The 21,228-nt window shown below is 42.5% G+C and overlaps 1 protein-coding gene across 2 annotated transcripts in view; it reads left to right on the top strand.

Annotated features, from left to right (window-relative positions):
- The window catches only part of UNC5C (unc-5 netrin receptor C), a 259,726-nt gene that overhangs the window by 207,972 nt on the left and 30,526 nt on the right, over positions 1-21,228 (top strand). The window contains exons 5-8 of one of the 2 annotated variants that reach the window (XM_068941581.1): positions 1,791-1,971; positions 4,081-4,248; positions 5,577-5,741; positions 20,123-20,179. In XM_068941581.1, the coding sequence (XP_068797682.1) occupies positions 1,791-1,971; positions 4,081-4,248; positions 5,577-5,741; positions 20,123-20,179 (571 nt within the window). The remainder of the gene's footprint in view (positions 1-1,790; positions 1,972-4,080; positions 4,249-5,576; positions 5,742-20,122; positions 20,180-21,228) is intronic. The other variant, XM_068941583.1, reaches the window with a different exon arrangement.

The raw sequence follows: 21,228 nt of genomic DNA, 5'->3' as shown, positions 1-21,228 counted from the left end.
CTCCTATGGCAGATAAAATGCGAATGCTGTTGTGACAGAAACACAGCTTCCCAAGTTTTATGTCGCTTTCCTCCTCCCATATTCCTCTCATACCCACGCATCCATTCCTGCAGCCCTTTTTGCATCACCCATTTTAAGCTATAAAGTAGCTGTAATTGTAAAGCTACCATGCACTGCAGCGTTCTGCTGTGAAAAAGCAGGGCTTTTAAATCAAGCCTTCCTCAGGGCAGCGACGTTACATTCCTTACTGTGTAAGTCAGGAAGCAAAAGGGAGTTGACCTGTGTGGCGATCTCGACGACTGTGGCTGTCCTGAGCTGGATGCCTGCACGCTCCGTTGCAGGGCAGTCTCCTGGCTTAATAGTATAAGCAGGTATTCTCGATTACGCACAGGTAGGGGCTTTCATGCACAGCGCATGTTCAGCCAAGCTCGGTGATACTCCAACTGGATCTGCTCAAAGTCAGGCTTCAAGAGGGGAAGCCAGCGGTGGAGGAGCTTGACTTGAAGCATGCGCTCACAAGGGCTGGTCTTGCAGCGTTCAGCCAGCTCGGCCAGGGAATGAATCGAGCCCTCTGTATTGAAAACTGGGAGAGGTTTTCTTGGTTTTCTCCCTGCGGCTCGCGGCGGTTTACACGCCTATCACTGAGGGGGAGCAAGCTCTTTGTCGGCTTCCGCGTTTGCCAATGGTTGGGCAGTTCTTCAAATAACTTTGGAAAATGGGGTTTGCGAGAGCATGTCTTGGCAGTTAGCACCTCTTGATGCCAGTGGGTTGATTATGTTTTTGTTTTTCTTCCTTTAATTAAATGCCAGGCACAAGCTGAAATGATCCAGTGACATGAAGGCCCTGCTTTGATCCATCCCGGGCCCCAGTCCCTTCCCTCAGAGCACGCTCCGTTCAAATGAAAACAATCTACTAGAATTTCAGCCAAATTATATTAGGGTGGCTCAGCGCACTCAGCTGCGCTATAATAGGGTGTTTCTTTAGGAAGGCAATAAAGAGAACATTGTCTGGATTAAAAATCACATATACAAATATTTTTCTGTGTAACCAAGGAAATTACACTTTATTAAAATAAAGTATAGCTTACATAAAGAAAAAGGAAAAACAAGCATTTATGTAGTATTTGTGAATCCCTATTTCCCTGGTAACGGTCTTTATTTTGTTTAATCTTGATTCCAGCAAAAAAAATAACATCTATATATGGGTGAGTGTGTGTATATTTTAAAATAATTTTGTTTGTAATTTGTTAAGCTTACCTACTCCGGTGGCAGGGCCTCACTGTGTTACACCCATAGAGGTACATACAATGTTATTGCGTTATTTACTGCCTCATTAGTCAAGATATGCAAAATAATGGGAAAGACACCTCAACTGTTTGGGGGTTTCTGATGATATAAGAGAATTTGCTGTTTGAAGGTCCAGCCTTAAGATGTAAGCCTGCCTTGTCCTGTGCCTCAGACTGAAAGCACAGATGAGCTGTATGTGTATGTGCGGTAGCTAGCAGCCTTTGGAAAGGCATCACCATTTTCAAGATGAGACAGAAACGCTGTTGTGTGAAATGGTGGGAGGGAAAGGGGCTGGAAGGAAACGGTAGGCTTAAACTTTGTTCTCCCACGTTTCGGCTGCGGTGTGTTATTTCAGTCGGCAGCGTGCATCAGCTGAGTCTTTTGCAATGCGCTTGGACTTTTAGCACTTTCTGGGATGCATCAAGTAATCACATATATTTTACCCATCGCGATCTGACCTGGTGAGGACTCATTGCCTTCCCTCTGGCCCCTTGAAACCCCCAGGTGGAGTGGCTGAAGAACGAGGAGGTGATTGATCCTGTGGAAGACCGAAATTTTTATATCACCATTGATCACAACCTGATCATCAAGCAAGCCCGTCTCTCTGACACAGCCAATTACACCTGTGTCGCCAAAAACATCGTGGCCAAAAGGAAAAGCACTACAGCGACTGTGATCGTCTACGGTAAGTGATGCCCTGTCCGCTGCGCGCAGATGGATGTGCCGCCGGAAGCGAGCAGCAGGTTGCTTCTTTGAGGCAGAAGGAAGACTTTTAGAGATGAAAAATCCCTGTATGCCACTCTGTGCTGCAAGCAGGGAGCAGATGGGGCCTCCTGTGCTGCTTCCTGACTTACAGCAGTACACCGGCAGTGCAGTTGGAGTTCAATATTGAAAAAGCTCAGAACCGATGGTGTGGCTTGTTGGTACCAGGCAGTGGCAGGTAAAGGAAGAACGGGCAGGCTGCTTGCACAAACCACCCGTGGCCTCGCCGAAGGGAAGGCAGTCACTCGCCTTGTCGCCCGCGCCAACTGGATGCAGCAGATAGCCATTAGGGCATTCCCTGCAGCGTTAGAGCTGGCGGCATTGCTTTCCATCAAATCGTTCTACCTTCTCAGTGAAGCTTTTCAGAAATAGAGTAAAACTGAAAGGAGCTGTGTGCTCCTCGATACTGAGAAGAGTGTCAGAGCTCCGTATCAGAGAGTACCCACCCTCTTATATCTCTTCAAATATACTGACTTTAAGTATGTACTAACAAAGTGTACTCCAATGTCAGTGGGAACTTAGCAAAGGTAGGAAGCACTCTGGGAAGCAGTTTGTAGTCACACAGCCTAGCTCAGTCATACGCACCAGGGGAATATGCAGCACTGGATAACCTTATTCTATGCCTGCATCTACTGCCCCGATCTGCAGTCGTGGCTGGTGCGTTTTGGGTGGGGGGGCCAGGCCAGGCACCCTCCAGGGCTCGTGTCTAGCCTGCGTTGTTCTGCCGCTCCATCCCACCAGGCCCTGCCTCTGCCTCCGCAAAGTCGTTGCCCTAGTGCATTTCAAGCAGGAGGTAGCTGCCGGCACAAAACCTGCTCTGACGACGTGCCAGCTGACTGTCCTGGTGTTCCTTGCAATCAGCTTAATTATAGCATACAGAAGGAGGGGGAAAAATCCCTATGATTATCCCTAATATTCATTTCATATTCAGGGTGGCAGTTAGATTTAATTGTAAGCAGTTGCTTCCCTGAAGTTACAATGAGGGCCTTTTAGCTCGGTTTTTATAGAAAACTGGCTGAATTGAGTTGATTAGCAGTGTTTGTGATACTGAGGGATGGACCTTGCATGAGCACTATGTTTTGTAACTGTAATGAATGCAGCAATATAAAGATGTAGGCATATTGTAACTCTTCCTCATACATATACGATGTTTTTTTCCAATTGTGCAGTCAAGAGACATATGTAGGGGAGCAGCCCTTTTAATGCTTTTTCTACCAGAGCTGCTTAAGGGTTGTGTTATAACACAAGCATTTGGGGATTGAAAAATATGAGCAGTTAATATGTTATCCATATCCTAATGAATACATTATTCCTTTGGGTAGCATAGCTCCCTCTCCATCAGTCCATCTATCCCAAAAGCTGAGGTGGTTGAGAAAGAGAGTCAGCAATACATATCTTCCCACAGTCCAGAAATAAAAAGTGTGTTTAGTGTGCATTCACTCTGAGCAGCTTAAATACCTGTCATGGTTATGCTGGGACATGCATGCGCATCAGCTGTCTCCATGGAGGGGTGGGTGAAGTTACCCTGGCATCCTGAAATCACCTTCTGTAAAGAAAGGAAAATAAAAGCATCAATTGCTGGTCTACATGTTCAAAGCACAGGCATCTCTCAGTGTGCATAGATTATGGGTAGCTCTGAGAACGAGCCAGAGTACAGGTTCTCTTCCTTTGGGAAAAGATGCAGCTTTCGGAGCGCAGGTTTTCAGGCTAACCCAGCTGCAGGTGCACTCTGAGCCCCCATAGGTTTCACTCATGCCAGCACAGCTCGGCGTTTAGTGCTGGATCGGGTCAGCTTTCAGAAAGAGGCAAGTCACCTGCCAGCCGTAGTAGTTGTCAAAGGGCATTTTTCATTCAGTGTCAGCATTTCTTGGACTCGTGCACTGACTTTGAGTAACTGCGCATGCGGTACATTGGAAGCGTGGGTTTGTGTTTCTTCACTTGTGACTACTGTTGGAGACAGTATGATACAGATCCCTTGCGCTGACCAGAATGACTTTATTGTGTTACCTTACTCTTATCTCTCGTTTTCCAGTGAATGGAGGCTGGTCGACCTGGACTGAGTGGTCAGTATGTAACAGCCGATGTGGGAGAGGCTTTCAGAAGCGTACGAGGACCTGCACCAATCCAGCACCGCTCAACGGCGGTGCCTTCTGCGAAGGCCAAAGCGTTCAGAAAATAGCTTGCACCACTCTATGTCCAGGTTCAGTATGAACGATACATAGCACAAGATGCCAATATTTTGTACTTTCGCTGACACTAAACACTTCAGGAAGAGGATACCAGTTAGGAAAACTCCTTCCCTTCATTAAAAAACCCAGAACTTCAGTGAATGAATATGAAATCGTATTACATAAGTAGATAAAATAGTGAGCACACATTATATTAAATGGCAAGGGATTCAATCCCACTCCTGCACAAAGCTTGCATCGTTGTCTCAGTCCTGGTAGTTCAGGGGATTTAGGGAACATGCAGAGCTTCAAATTGTAGGAGCTAAAGCTCTTCACGGGTTGAAAGATCTGAAGGACTGGAATTTGTATATAGAAAGCAATTGTGATCTAAATATATCTGCCATGTCTTTTCAGACCAACTGTCACAACAAGTGGAGTGTCCAGAGCATGGATGTTACATTTGAAGCCCGTGTTTACCTGGTGTCAAATGCGTTAGACAGAGTCCTATATCCGTACCTTTAAGAGATATTCAAATGTACACTTATAACTGCAGCATTACTTCAGGCCACACAGGGTGGTTGGTGGCTTTTCTGTGACAAAATTCTGCCTGTCATATTGTCCAGTAGTCCCACTGAAATCAATGGCAATGCCATTTAAATGAGATCGTCTTGAGCTTGTGTAAAAGCCACCAGACTCTGGATGTTAGTGGTGGGTGAAACATAAAAAGCTGAATTTTCATCTCTGGCCATTATGCCAAGTGACAGACTCCTAGCTCAGTCTTTTTCCTTGGAAAAATTTCCTAATTTGTTCTTTGGCTATTTCAGTTAGTGCTTTGGATAATCATTTATGGGATTTTGAAAAGCGCAAAGCGTGGTTCTCATTCTGCTCATATGAAATGTACCAGTGCCTTTAGATATTTCTTTTAATATAAAATATTTAATGTTAATTACCTCCTTATTAGAGAAGACTTTCTTGTCAAATTTAATTTTAATCTCTGCGTTAAAAAATCACAGACTTCCAAGTTGTTTGTCTTCTCATACACTTTAACCACAGATAAACTGCTGACAAGTTTCTAAAAAGGGAAGGGAAAGAACAGAAATGGGACTGGGGCAGAGAGAAAGGAGAGAGAGTGAATGTGTGTTTATAATCCAGAAATATCACTGAAAAAAATGCGGACTGACTCATTTCCCTGGGTTAGTTTGCACGGCCTAGGATCCTTATGACTTGCATAGAAGGGCTGGGAGCTGTAGGCTGGTGTATGCCAAGATGTGCATCTTGCTCGCTTGCTTGCCAGGTCTTGCACGCACACACTCACGTATCTGCCCCCCCCCCAATAAGTTGTATCCTTCCCTTGTCTCAGTGGATGGGAAATGGACGTCCTGGAGCAAGTGGTCCACGTGCGGCACGGAGTGCACCCACTGGCGCCGGCGGGAGTGCACGGCCCCGGCACCGAAGAATGGCGGCAAGGACTGCGAGGGGCTCGTGCTGCAGTCCAAGAACTGCACGGACGGGCTCTGCATGCAAAGTAAGTGCGCGCGCGGTCATGCTGCCCTGCTGCCACTTTGGAGTTGGGAAAATGCACAGCCTTAGAAAAACCTCCTAGAGGTTTAGACAGAAAAGTCTCCTGTTAGCTGAAGGTGCGTATCCAGAAGAGAATATCCTCCTGCTAGGTGAAGAAAAATATTTTCAGTGATGTGGCTCAAAACCGACAGCAGCAACCCACTTGTCATGCTGCAAAACTGCCGACCAGGCTTTGTTTATGCTGGGGAGGTGCAGAGCTCTGTCACTTGCTGAGGGAGGAAGTCGGGGGAAAAGATGTCAAGGCAAACAGCAGATAAAGGTGCACACATATCACAGTTAAGTGCTGAGCCACAAAACGGAGGAACCTATTTAACTATTCCAGCCCCTGTGGTATAAATCAGGGCCTTCACAGGAAAGATGTTCACAGTCCCTTTTTGATCCTCACTTTGTACTTGGGCACCATAAACTCTTCTGTTCTGAACTAGTTTGTCCTTGGCCCATGAGTAGGTGCTTAAGCAGAAAAAGAAAGAAGAGCTCTTTCAGTTGTTCTTCCCCACCTGCGCATCCACACAAATGCCAAGGGCCCGTGCAATTACTTACTGGCTAGGGATATCTGGAAAAACAATTCATGCCCCTAGAGGAAAATGCTTTTGCCTTCCTCAGGGTCATGTATACGAGCACGGCACACAAGGTTTAATACTTCTCTCTAATACCTCTTCAGCATCTGTCCAGAGAAATTTGTCCGTGACTCTTAGGCTAATGCAAGTGAAAAGTAAAGAGTTTAGGGCAAAGCCAGCATTTTCAAAAAAGTAAATCTGTCGAATCAGATCAGCTTGTGCCTTCTTATTGTCAAACAGGGTGAGTGCATGTGATTCTACATACACTATTATTTTTTTGAATTTAGGATGCTCTGTGGTAGAAATAGATACCTTATGCCTATGCAGTATCTATGCAAAGTTCATATAGACTCACCAGCATGCTGCAGCCTCTCTCTGTGAAAAGCCGCTGTAGTACTAAAGGGCCCTCTGCGTCCATCTACACTAAGGCCCTGCCTTTGTGACTAATAAGAGAGAGGAGAAAGAGTAGGCTTTTACTGTGATTTTGACATCTGCTTACAAACAGTTAGTGTCCTCCGTCTTCAGTCTTCCCCATCCTTTCTTAAAAATGAGATCTTCTATGTTCTGCTAGTCCATTAAAAACTTCATTTCACAGTTTATTAGCACAATAACCTGGGCCTAAATTCTCACATACACCTCTCTCCCGTTCCTCCATCCTATCTCTCTGCAGGCTCTTGCATTTCTTGAGCGTTCACCTTCCAGCCTCAGCTGTCCATTGCCCAAAGAGTGGTAGTTGTAACCATCTAGTAGCTCTGTGGGCCTAGGTCATAAAATGTTTTGGGTTCTCTCATGAAAAATGAGTCAAGAACTTTTATTCTCTCAGACAGGTTACTTTTGACTTAAATAGTCACCATGACACAAATGTGACACTGCTAACTAAAAAATAGGGCTAAGTTTTGGACAAATGACCTATAGTAGATATTGTCAGTGAACTCTGAGCTATCTTATGTCACAGCATGGCTGTTTCCCTTGCAGTGCCCAGGTTTACAAAAAACAGTTCATCAATGTGACTTGCAAAAATATTTTCATCAGGTTGAAACTATTAGTCAGTGTCAACAGCACAAATTCAATTTTCATTTTTATAAGGAAGTGAGAGGTTAAGATTCAGAAATCCGTTCTTTTTCTTTTCTAAAGATAGGAAAAAAAACAGATATGTCTTATTATATAACATCTTGGCGATTTTTATACTGGGAAAGTAACTACCCCTAGCCCCAGTGGTGTGAATAAGCCATTATGGTAGATTAGGAAGAAAAGATAAGTCCCCCATGCAGAAGAGCTCTTTACTATCAGATTGTATGTAGATAGGTGTATGTCCTTTTTGTGTATGTGCATAGGGAGAGCCTTTTGAGCAGAAATCTAGTGGAAAAATAGATATAATGATACTGCAGAATAAAAGTCCTGTAGGGGTCTCATTTATCTGTTGATGGTATATTGCATTTTATTTGTGAAAGTGGATGCTAAGTATAAAGCAGAGGTCTTCAACAGGACAGAGGGTAAGGCAATTGTGAATCCTGTGCTACTTCATATATATGGATATAAAAAATGGTAATGAAAAATATGCAGTTGCTTATTGACCTGCTTGGCTCCAGGGGCTGTGATGAACCTTCAGTATTGGAATTTGATGGCAGTGTTTTAATCCTGTCTTTATACTCGTGGGGTTTCATATGCCTGTAAAACTTGCAGTTCCTGCTCCCTGATCCATCACTGCTGAGAAGATTGATCTGCTGTACTTTATGGCAGTGTGCCTACTGTTCTCGCATGCTCGCTCGCTTTCTCCCCCTCTGTTTATGCAAGACGAGGCTGAACGCTTACATAGTTGCCCCATGCCTCTGGATTCATGGCAAATCTGAGCTAGGAAGAAACCTAGCACTCTCTTCATTCCTAAAAATGCAGTGAATCTTTCCATGTTATTAGCGGCTGGTGGGGTTAAAGTTCCTCCTAGCTCAGGGACGTCTGAATACAGAGCAGAGATTTGCAAAGCCTTCGTGCAAGGCAGCCTCTCGTGGCACACGGGTGGCATGGGAGGAGGCCAAGGAGCCACGGCACCTTCCCACGGTGCCAGAGACCTGGCAGAGCTGTTGTGTGGCTCCTGGCCCGCACTGTGGCCAAATCCTGCCTGAAGCGCTGTGGCGCATCGTCCGTAGTCTCAGCTCATCATGCAAACTTGAAAGCTAACTCTAGCACTGCAGATATAGTTGGGGGTCAAAGCATTAGTAGGCAGCTTCTCTTACCAGTAGTCACTAGGCTGTTGCTTTGACCAAAACTCAGTTTTAACTATATATCTCTATATAACTGTAGCTATCCCGGAAAATGTTGGATTGAAGGAGTCTAATTTACAAGCCCTTTCTCTTCCAGTCTATTATTCACTAACATGGCATCAGCTGGGTAAATCAATAAGCTCTTTCATCAGACTGCCCCTGCTCCAGCAAAGAGCAGCAGTCTGCACCACTATCGATTTCTGTGGGGATAAAAACTGTGGCGCTTTCTCCATGCTTTGTAATTACAGTATTTTACACCCAAAGCTGTAGTTTGTGCTTACCACTAACTGTGGTATTTCTAGTGCAACTCTGCTGTCACATTTATTCAGACTAATGATCTTGCTAGTACACACACACACACACTCCCTTATTCAGTAGTTAGTATTTTTCCCTTAACATGAAAGGATGAACAGTCATTAAACTAGAGAGCCTGCAGAGAGACAGAAGGCTGAATTGAAAAAGAAAAGCAGCTGTAGTGAAAATTTAGGACAGTCATTACTATTTTAAGTTTCCAAATACACACTATTGCCTAGCAGGCCCTGTTATAACCATTTTGTAATTCCTGTAATAGCATTAATACAACCTCTGGAACAAAATACACTCTAAGTGTAAGAAGAATTGGCTAGTTACCACCCACACTAGTTGCATTATTGCTTCCATAGCTGCATTATTTCCCACTTGAAGTATGAGAACTATGGTAAATACTTCAGTGCAACGAATAACACTTTTAAAGGCAGGCACCGCATCTCACACGGGATTGCTATAAACTGAAACACTGCAATTAGCCCTCCACTCGCCTTCCTTAATGCCTTTTGTGGGTGTTCAGCACAGAGGCTCCCAAAGCAAAGCGCTCCGCTGCAGGCGGAAACATCAGCACAAATAGTTCCTATGACTAGATCACAAACATATTTAAAGCAAAGTGCTAGCTGCAGTGTTTTGCCTGATCCAGTCTGGAACGATTGCAAGATCAAGTCTATATTAGTGACCATCCCACCAAAAGTAACAGCAGTGTGCCTGGCTCTCCAAAGGCGATGCTAAAAGTGCCTAGTAGACCAAATCCAACTTCGCATTATGCATAAAATGCTGCTGGTAATTGGGAAAAGGTGGAAAAACCTGTGAAGAGAGAGCGCTGTTTTGCTTGATCATGTTGAAAGCTTACTGCATAAGTTCTGATCTGTAGCTTTATTTTCATTTTCTCTTGGTCTTTTAGTTAAGAGCAAACATATTAGCTGCTTCATATCAGGCATGTTCATACTCAAGAGTGTTTCACCTAGGTCCTGTCCGCTGTGGATCTGAATGACAGTGTTCAGATCTGTATTCTCCCTGTCCTGACTCAGTGAAGGTAAATTCAGAAAAGCCCGTAAGTGTAAGGAGGGTGCCTGCACACACTAGGAAAGCTGTTGGAGCTGTTGGTCTTTTCTCAAATTATGCTTGTGGTGTGCAGAGTTGGCACTAGCGTAGGCAGAGGTGACGTAACCAGTGTCCATGCCTTTCTCAGCTCGCTCTCAGGTGTAAGAGACCACTATGACATTTCATTAAAAGGTTGGCTTTCAAAACTGCATAAAAGTGGTAATTTCAGGGGGTTTTTCCAAACAGTTAGCTATCTTAAAGCAGCAGGATAGTACTGAAGCACATGCTGTAGTTTGAGAAGTGTAGATTACACAGTTACCTAAATAGTGCTGTAACGCTGAGTAGTAAAAACTATTCAGATTACCCAGTCTCTCAATACATAAAACAAATTGATCATTTAATAGGGCCAGAAAGAATTTCACCTTGTGAATCATTGCCATGCATAACCGAATCCAGTGTGGACTTTTCCTTTGTTCCTTTGGATTTAAATAAAGTAGCATAAAAAGACTGAGGCACGCTGTTAGCACTTAAAGAAAGAAAGGAAAGATTCAAACATGTTCATTACAGATAGCACTGTAACTTAAGTACTAGGAAATTTATAGGTGGCACATCTGATACACCACTCGAGAAAATGCAGCTGTAACATGGCAAACACCTAATTATCAGAATTGTACTTCCATTTCTTGTTTTTTAAAAAAAGGCTGCCTGCTAGTTGAGAGTGAATTGATGTGTTACTTGAATACTTGCAGAGTGCTTTAAAATCTTTTTCTGAAAGGCAGTATTAAGTTCATAAGACTTCCTGTTACAATGGTAGTAACCTAAGCATATGAAAAAGATACAATTTGTTGTGCTTGTGCACTAAATGGTTCACTCCCACCCTTTTCTGGTCTTGTGCCTGTTTCTGTGCAGAATCTCAAGGAGAAAGCAAGGTTAACCTTATACTAATATTTCTTTCTTCCTGAAGCATATATATTCTGCACATGCCTTGCTTGTTTAATGCAACTTGCCACAGTCTTCTGATGGAATAAGCATTTGTTTCCCTTTTGGCTTATTTTGAAAGCAGGCATGGAGTGAAGAAATATAGAGCAGAGTAGTTTGATGAGGACCTCTGGTCTTCCAGAGTAGATTAGTGTGTGAAGAGCAGGAGAATGTTTTTCAGACTCCAGGAGGTAAGCAAAGCCCTCTCATGGGAGAGTGCAACAGCCACCTGTGTGTGCAGAGGAATGAAATAAAACCTTTTATTAGGAGCATGTGGGTCAAGAGAGAACTCCTAATGCGTTCAGTCTCTCAGCCTGATGATATATCCACCCGCCCTGGTTCGCAGAGCCCTCGCAGGGGGAGTTTCATTCATTTGAAGAATTCACCTAATCATCTGTTCCTGGAGGAAGTTTTCTATAATATTGTTATTTGATATGAATAGCGAGAGATGTGTGATTCTATTTTTAACCTACTACTGTGTAATGTTGTAGCAGCCAAGGGAATGTATATACACATCTCAGAGTTATGACTCTTATTTATTTATATTATAGCAGCATGAGTAAACCCCAGCTGAGAAGTGTCCACAGTCTGGTGGGCACTCTGGAAATGCCTAGTGAGAGGCCTTGCCTAGAAAAGCTGCTGCTCTAAATAGATTAAAGCTTTGAGAGAAAACAGAGGTGCAGAGCCACAGAAGAACCCAAGACACCCAATTCCGTGGCACTTAACTCGAGTCACTTCAGAAACAGCCACCTCCACATTAATTTTAATGAAATGCAAGTCTTCTAAAATCTTTAGACTCTTTGGAAAATCCAGCTAATTCAAAAACATTACAGCTATGTAGGGAGGGGGAAAAAAACGATTCATCCATCTATAACTTTCATCCTTCTTAGTTCCTCCGTGTTTTTCTTTTGTTCTTCTCATATTCAGGCTACACGTTAAAAAAAAAAAGTTTCCCAGACAGATGAAAGAAAAGTGAAAACTTATAGTAAAGTCTAATGGATGAATTAACTTAACTGTGGAAAAACAGCAGTAAAATGGCAATAATCAGTGTTTATATGAGCCTTGATGGTGTACAAAGATGGGCAGGGCACTGGCAGGGTGGCAGGCGAAGAGAGGTTACGTGACCAGCCCGAGGCTCATCAGCGAGCCAGTGGCAGGAGCAGGAGTAAAACTCAGATGCATTTCTTAAGGTGTGTTCTGCATGAAGGACTAACAAAAGCATTAGCAGGACGCTTAAATGAAACCTCATATTGAAGGAAGAAGTTTGCATGCTTTGGGAAATGGACATCGAGCTGACTGAGATTTTTAAGGTTATAAACCATAAAGTCAGAGAATGCAAGTTTCCTTGCCTGTGAGGTTATAGACCTGCCAAAGATTTTGGTACATGTTATTGAACATCTCTTTGGATAATTCATGCTTCCTATGAGCCCATTTTCAAGCAGGCCTAGCAGTTTTGATCCCCTCTTCTAGGTCCCATTTCAACTGTTCCTCCCTTCCTCTAGCTGTTTGCCATGCAGCCCCTCTTCAGTGCTGCTATGTGTCCTTATTTCAGCTCTGCCCATAGCCCCTTTTGCTCCTGGGCAGCTACAGCCGCAAAACAAAGCAAACCCCAGGAAGTCTTTTTAACATTCAGTCATTGCAAACATGGAACTTGCAAATAAACAATCTAGCAAATGGCAATGCTAGACGTGTTTATTTTGCTGTCAGACATCCATAACAAACCCAATGTTAAGGTGCTGTGCTTCTAAGATATTAGAGTGGCATAAGATTTAGCCCAAAGGTCAAAGTCCTTAACTGTAAAAGATTGCATAATGTCAAAATTGCCTGTTCTAATCCACATCAAATTTTAGCAACAAGTTATCCTACTCTTCCATCTCTTCCCCTCCCCGTATAGATGATACGCATGTTTAAACTAAAGCAAGACCTTTCCAATAATGTTAGTAAAATGTCAGGAATCTAATTTAAAATGAAAACATAGTTGCAATCTTAATTATAGAATATCATAAACTCCTGTTCAGAGACAGAATGGGAGAGACTCCCCATTTAACCTACCTACTCAGTGAAGATCTGAGATAATACCCAAGTAAATAATCAGTCGCAGAGCCTCAAGCTCCCTGTTTATTAGCCCATCTTGAACATGCCAATAATTAGTCCTTAGAATGAAAATAAATTACTGTGCATTATCTCTGGGATGCCTGATGCCATATCTGACCATCAGCATCATTACTGCACACATGAAGGTCTTTCTTTAAAATAGCAAATGTAGGAATAAGCTGGGGAATAAGCTGGGCGCATTCTCCTTGAGGGTTTTTTGCAGCTCCAGGGCCTTTGCTTTTTCTTCCTTTTTGACTACAACAAACAACATTGTATTGGATATCACTTCTTCTTGTTTATGTGCTACAGTTTCTGGGAAGTAGCAGGGAAGAGAAACAATTAACAGCAATTACAATCCAAAGATTATTGTTAATATTTATTGCATGGTAAATCTGCATTAGCAACATGTTGAGTGATGAAGGCAAAACACTCAACAGTTCGAATAAGTGGTTTACTTTAAGGTGGCACTTGTACCCTTAACTCTGCCTCCTCGCAGAAAGGGAAGTGCCAGGAGTTTGTCCAGTCATAGTCTATGGTCGGTGGAACCTGCGGGGAACAATTCAAAACTCTTGAATGTCAAATTAAGGCTCCCAAATTGCTTCTCCCAACATGAGAATGTGTGACTATCTCTCTATTGAGACTATACGGAGACCTATAGACTTGCAGTGCATCTGGATTAACATTGTCAGGGCCTCTTTCTCCTTTGGGGCCTTTGAGCCTTTGAGCACTGCATTTATCATCTAAAGTTACTTTAAAATTGTTGAAGGAAGTCAGCAAGCTGGTGGTGGCTGCAGGATTTCTGAGAGGGGATAGTGAACTAGGTATGGCAGTAATTTGTGATGTCCAGATTGTAAGTAGCCAGAGTTAAGAGAATGGCATAAGATGGAAACAGGACTAGTGGTATTAGGTCACTGCTACTGTCACAGCACTGCAAACACGGTAGGGCTGCGTGCCTTTTTTTGTCTGCTCAAAAATGTCTCTTTATACTGAAATTCTGAATTTAAAATTGCTGGATGCCTCTTCTGAGAGAAGAGTGCAGAGTCTTGCACAATCAGAACTTGGGTTGGCTTTGAGTTGAAAATGACTACAGGAAGAGGGGAAGAAGCTGAGCTGCTAGAACCTGGAATTTGGAAAGAACAATATATTCTTTTACACCAGTTGAGTGTAAAGAAAATGAGCAAAAGAAAATGAGCTAAAATATTGACGGCTCTTAAACTAATTTGGCTCAAGCTTTTCAGGATGATTTCCTAGACTGAGACTGATTACAGAAAATTTCAGCGAAAGCCAAAGATTTTTAAGACAATTCTGAGCCACAGGAGGTAGGGAAAGAGGAAAATATTGAATTAGGACTGAAAAATACCTTATTATGTGAATTAAAACCAGAAATAATTCGATGCTTGCTGTTTGGAACTGGTCTGGAAAAAATACCCAGCCTAGCTCTGGAGTTATTCAAATACTGGAACTCATTTGACAGATATAAGTACCATAGAGAACAAAGGCTGATTTCAGAAACGCTAATGTCGCAGTGTATGTACCACGTAGCCTCTCTAATCATCTAAGAGCTGCTCTCTACAAATTTTAGGCATCTACCTGTGAGAGTTCATCTCTGTTCATCTGCCAGTCACAGCTTTGTGGTGCAGAGCCAGCAAGAGCCTCTTGCTACTCCGTGGTCACTGCCCTGCATAAACCCATCAGAGTAGAGAAAGAATGGCAGCAAGTGAATGAGTGCCCTCTCCTTTTCTTGTATGCAATTTAAGGGCATTGACTTTAGAATGAAATGAGGAAAAAGTACTGTTATAATATATTAAGGTCTATACTATATTAGGATCTATACTCTAATAGATATTATGATCAACCTGTTGAGTTCATTGCAACAAGATGTTATTGAGATGCATCATGGGGCTAGGTTTTCAAAAGGGCCACATAATTACAGGACTTCAGCTCCTTTTGGAACCGCTGCATAGCAGATAAAGTACGGGGTATTTATAGATTAGAAGCAAGTAGTGCCCAATTCAAATACAATACATTAAAGAAACAAAGGGTATGGGGTGCTTTTTGTAATCTTTGCTTTACTAAATGAAAGTGCCTGTCTCAAACTCTTCCTAATCTTTATATAGTCTCAAAATACATACCATTAACAGTGACCTCAGCAGATAATGGCATAAAGCAATTTCTTTACAGAGTATTTGTAAGTATTTTTGTAAATATAACCAAAATTGAATGGGCGCAGTAATTAAGTGCCAAAAAGATCACCTTCAACTACTCTACCCACGCAGTTACCTGCAGGGAAAAGAGGGAAAGTGGTTACACAGGCAGCAAAGGAAAATGCGAATGGAAAATGTGAAAACTTTTTCTTCTTTTTTATGTAAATATTTTATTTTCTGCAAGCAACAAAGTAAAATGTTTTCATAAGCTGATTAATTCACACTAAAATTACTATGCATTAATACCAATTCAGCATGCCCAGAAAGCTAGCAAAATCTGCTAAGGACCAAAAAGTGGAGCCTATTACAGAGTTCCCTCTGCAGGAAGCCCTGCCAGAGATCTTGTATTTTACCCCACAGGGAGAAAAGAAGTTTTCTCTTAAATAAGCCAGTTCCTAGGCTAGGGCAGTATGTTCCCATGACTTTCTAGGTAAAATCAAACACAGGATTTCAGGATGCCCATCCTTCTAAATGGTCATGATACTGAGGTCCCAGGTTGAGCAGTCTGTATGTGTGTAGATGTGCCTAGGAATGTGTCAAGAGGTAGATTTTCCCCCTAATAACAGCTAGGCAGAAAAGACTTTAGAAAAGTAACTTTGGTGACTATCAACTCGTTTCAGTTTCAGAAAGGATCAAGGGAGTCAGCGCCATAATCTCTGCACAATTATCTTTCACAGGTCTCATATTTTCCATTCCCCCATGCTTAATTCCCTCCCAGAAGGTCAGAGCAAGACGTGTAACACTGGCATGCTCAAACTGGACTTCTAATGTTCAGGGTTCATCTACGCTCACAAACTGCTCTAAATTAATTAGATAAGCTTCAAAAGCAATATAGTTAAATGGACACAATTCCCCAAATCAGTGCAAGTGCACCTGGTGCTGAAACTGAGTTAGACTAAATTGGTCAAAAGCCTGCTGAAGTCTTTTCTGTACACCAAAGTTGCATTCTTTTAATTTTTCCAGTATGATATGGCAAATCTCCATTTTTCTTCCCAGCATGTTACATCAGTATAGAGATGTTTAAATTGTTCTAGATATTTCTTTATAGGGAGGGAATAGGCAATGCCTATCTAATGCACTTTTATAATGCTATATCTGCGTTTATACAAAGGATTTGTGCCGCTGTTACTACTTTAATTAAAAAGGCCCACCTTCAACACTTAGAGGAGGCACTTTCACAGGGACAAAAAACATATTTACAAGCCTGAAGTAGAATATAAAGTAGAACACATGGAGAAACATCAGCTTACTTAAAGGCTTTTTAATGAATGCATTTACTGTGTAATGACAGTGATGTCATTTCTGTGAACAGCTCAAGCCTCTGAGTGATTGTCCAGGTACATCTTAGGTCAAGGTACTTGTAAAATGAGGCCGCTTTTGCTAGGCCTCTGAGATCCTCAAACAGAAGGAACTATGCAAGTATAAAGTATGATTATTACTATTTTACTGCTCCAGCAACAACAAAACATCAAAAGCCCCTTTGAAAATGTACATTCCCAACAAGTTGTAGGAAGAAGCTTAAATTACTTTTCTCAAAGCAAGTTGCTCACTGTGAAACCAGCTGCTCCATGCGTGAGTCAGCAGCCTCAGCAGCCTTCGTGGAGTTGAATCCAACCGCACCTTTCTAAATTCACCCTCGTTAAAAATTGTGATGATCCTTGTAGAAGGATCATTCATTGTAGAAGTCCCCCAGGTACTTGCCAAGCAGTGCTGTTGATATGGGAAGGGAAAAAAAGGAAACAAGAAAAGATCTCTTTTTCAATGTGGTTACTTTGAAGAAAGAAGGGAAGTCATTCTTCATTATTTGAGGTACTCATCTCAGCAGGTTTGCCTCATTATCTGAAGAAAATATCCTTTCTCATTGTTTGAAGGCATAGTCAGAGGGAACAGCATGAAAGCCCACTTCCAAAAGTAATACCTGTGCTCTTCTGCTGGGAGTATGGCAATAACCTTACCTCCTGCACAGCCGCTGCCAGCGGCACCTGCCTCGCAAGGCTCCTCTTATTGCTGCCTTTGCCATGCCTGCTCTGTTTCCGCAGAGCTCTTTCATGATAAGGAATTTTTTAAAAGTAGTTTTATTCTAAAAAATCTCACTCTCTCATGGCCACCACAGCCTCACTTTCGTAGCAAGCGGCTAAAAATTTACTTCTGGCACTGTTGAGCCTCCAGCCTGGGCAGCCTTGTATCCGCCTACAGCCAGGTTGGCCAGCCATGACTCTTGACGGTTGGCAAAAAATTGACGTGCCCGTGACTCGAATGCAGCATCTCACACAGGAGCCCTTAACCCTTCCAATTCAGCTATGCCTTTGTTATATGTATCTGTACAGAACATGTGTTTTTCAGGCTAAAAACGTGTACTTACGAACACCTGTGCAAGCTGGTTTGCACTGAAAGAGTTGGCTGGAACTTAGTGCTTGATTCAGTGAGTGGCACACACGGGAGAGTAAAATCAAGCTCGCTTTGCTAAGCGTGTTGGTTTGCAAGGCTAATGGGAGCAACAAGCAATATTCCCACCTTTTCCTCACATTTAAATAGACGTGCCTTTGAATATCGTACACAAAGGATTTCTGTTGAAGAAAATTGTGTCATTCGTATGTAGCTGCAAAGATACTCTGTAGCTATCAAGAAGAGAATCTCTGTAAAATTGTAAGATGCAAATAAGTATTCGCGACAAGTAGGGCCTGTGAAGAGATTGCAATGAAGTTCATTTCTTTCAGAGTATTTGAAGATGACACTTGTTTACTTTGCTGAGAAGACTTGCATTTGGCTTTTCATTTTCCCTGCAACAGAGAACACAATCTCAGTAATAGCAAAAATAATCCAGGCCGTGTCATTCTTTGTACTCTTTGAGTGGCGGCTGCTGGATCGCTTCAGACACGGCAGGAATGAGACACCACCCTGAACGGAAAACTTGCCAGCTGACAAAAGTAAGAAAAGAGGAATAGCTTTTACAGTTCTGCAGGGAAAAGCGAGAGCTCCCCAGGTGGTGCAGGGCCAGGGACAAGCGCTGCCCCGTGCTGGCTCCCCCACGAATGCACTTGGGACACACGAAGTGTGGCTTTCAGAGTGGATTTGGGTACAAGGCAAAAAGGCATTTGGAGACTCACCCAGTCCTGCTGCCTTGAATCCCTGCTCGCTGGCTCTTGGTCTCCAGAGACACCTCGTCATAGGAAATGTCAGGCATGGGCTTATAGCTTGATTTTAGGTTGACTAAAAATGGGGAGGAAGTGGAACGTAATGAGCGTGCTGTGAATCCTTGCCCAGATGTGCCAAGTGCTCACTCAGCCCCCCGGAAGTTGCTTGCTTGACTTTTTACAGCCAAAGCCTGGCATGCCCTGGTAGAAGTGGAAAGCAGGTATTACTAAAGGTTGAGTGGGCATGTTAAAAGTAGGCATAGGTAAACCTGCCTCAAAGAACCAAATAAACGAATGTGCGAACACAATATTTCTAAAAGTGACTGTAAGGCTGGAATCATTACTGTGAAATAAAGTTTTAAATATGGTCTGTCCCAGGGTGCCTCAGAAAAAACATCTCCATCATCAAAAAGAAGCTTCTCTTGCTCTAGCAGTTCAGTTAAGGCAACATTTACGTGCTGGTTAATGTCTGGAAACTGGGTGGAGGGGAAGAGTAGGCTATACCAGCAATTGGAATTGCCTGCATCTTCATTAGCAAGTGGTGCAACCAAGCAGGAAAAGCTATGCAGAGCACAGCAGATGCTGAGCACCCAATCTCAGCACTTTTTGTGGCGGGGGGGATTTTGCCTCTAATCTGGTCCTGCACTTCAGGCACACTCCTGCAGTGCATTTTCCAGTTTTGTCTCACCCTAAGGGAATCCGGTGCCTTCACTGAGGGAGCTCCTCAACGTGCCCAAGGCAGGGCAAGCGGAGACCAGGGTGACCCTTCATGGTCTGTGGGTTGCCCCATCCACAGCAGCGACTCCTCCCATTACTTTGACTTCGGCATTTACCTTTCCCACAGGATGAGACTTGGAGCATTTAACTTATTGCCCATATCGATGACTGGCAGCTGGGAGATACTCAGTGTGCTCGTAGGACAGTTGGGCACGCTGATCCGGGCGAGTGTGCCGTGCTGGAGGAGCCACAGGGAGAAAAGCCTCAAAAAAACAGTCTCTATTCTTTATCCATTCCAAAATACAACCATAAATTGTGTCATGATTTGGTCGATATAAGGTGCTTGCAAAGATTTAAAATAAATAACATTATGACCGCAGGGGGCTTATTGATTTTTTAATAATTTCAGAGAGAAGCTACTCAGTTTCCAGTTTGCTGACAAATCCCTTGCTCCCTGAGGAATTCCTATTGAACATGTATTAAAGACAGGATAAAATAATTCCAAGGAAATTTAAAAAGAGGGCTTTCTGCATGGACTCTGCTCAGCAAATGGGTATTTAACCTCTGACCGGTGACGACAGGTCTCCTTTAGCTCTATTAGATCAACAGCAAGCTACCATAATTAAATAAAAAAACTGTTTAGAGCCCTACTGAACATGTCCTGGGAATTAAAGCATATGGCAGGGATAGGGAAAAAAGACTTTCCATATGCTAATGACCCTTGATGTCTGAAATAAATTAGATCCATTACAGTTTATGCTCAATAAAAGAAAGACTTTAAGCACTCCAAAGTTAGTGACTCGAGACCGATTTTGGCTCAGAAATTCAATCTGCCTACTTATTAATTCTTAGTAAGGCTCTGGAGGAGACAGGGGATGCAAAATCATATTTCTATGCTGTATCAGAATTTTAAAGTGCCATCAGTTTCTTTTCCTTCTTTTTTTTAATTAAACCATTTTTCATGCTTCCTTTTTTTGTTCTCCTCATTAATTTGATTTTCTTCCCATTTTTGTTTAATTTCTTTCTTTTTAAGGTTTCATTTATCCCATTTCAACTGAACAGAGAACCCAGAATGAATATGGATTTTCTTGTAAGTTTGATGTTTGATTTTATGTTCCTGGATGCTAATTCTGACGCTGTTCCTTGGGTCAAGCTTTACCATTACCCCAGCTCTATGTGTTTAGGCAGAGAGGGAGGTATTCAGCAGAGTTAAGTTGCATGCTGCTTGCTTGACAGCAGTAGCAGCGTTTCACTGTCAGCAGGCTGACGCAGAATGATAACAGCCCTTATGTGCAAGGGAAATGGGAGAAGAGATTGCCTGAAAGATAGAAACCGGCTGAACCTTCTTCTTATTAACATTTCCTTAACAAAAGGGAGAAATGTGGTGGAGGGAAAACTTTTTTTTAAGCTGGTACTCAGAGATCACTTCCTAAACTGCTAGGAAAAAAGTGTAACATTTCGAGATTGGTACGTTGAAAGTACCAGGAGCTTATAGAGGTTGATCTGTCCTTTGCGACATCTGCCATCTCTCACCTATATGGCTAGAGGGCAGGCTCGCTTAAACAGCTGAAAAGCATGGAGCAAAAAATAAAAAATGATTTCACATGTTTTAAATTAACAAAAATGGGATAGTAGAGATCTGATTTGTTTTTGCCATTTCTTTTTTTATTACATTCTCTCTAATACCAGGATTCTTCACTGTACGGAAAGACATCAAATTTTGATCATATATTCAGACCTTTTGGGGAAAAAAATCTAGTGGATAATGATGCTAGAGATTAGCCTGGAATTAGTGCTGAAGATGTGGTATAAGCAGATAGTAGAAATACCATAGCCATTTTCTCACAAGACAGCTATAATAAATCTGGGTTCCTTTTGGTAAATTACCACGTTACTTCTTGTGCTTGCTTCGGCTTGTATCCAAATACATATGTGTTATTGCCAGTGGTGACAATTCAGTGTTTTGTTGGAATTTTTTTCAAATGCAAAATGTATGGAAGGGAAAAATAGCTTGACATATTTTAGTTCAAAAAATACAAACTCAGAAGATATGTTCAGATATTCCAGGCATTCCACAGCAAATGGATTTTTCAGATTTTTTTGATTGGTTGTTTCTTTATTAAAAATTAAGGGTCATGA

This window comes from Struthio camelus, chromosome 4 (assembly GCF_040807025.1).
Source record: "Struthio camelus isolate bStrCam1 chromosome 4, bStrCam1.hap1, whole genome shotgun sequence".
NCBI lineage: Eukaryota > Metazoa > Chordata > Aves > Struthioniformes > Struthionidae > Struthio > Struthio camelus.
Note: the sequence above shows the minus strand (reverse complement) of the source record. Positions and strands in the feature narration are given on the sequence as shown.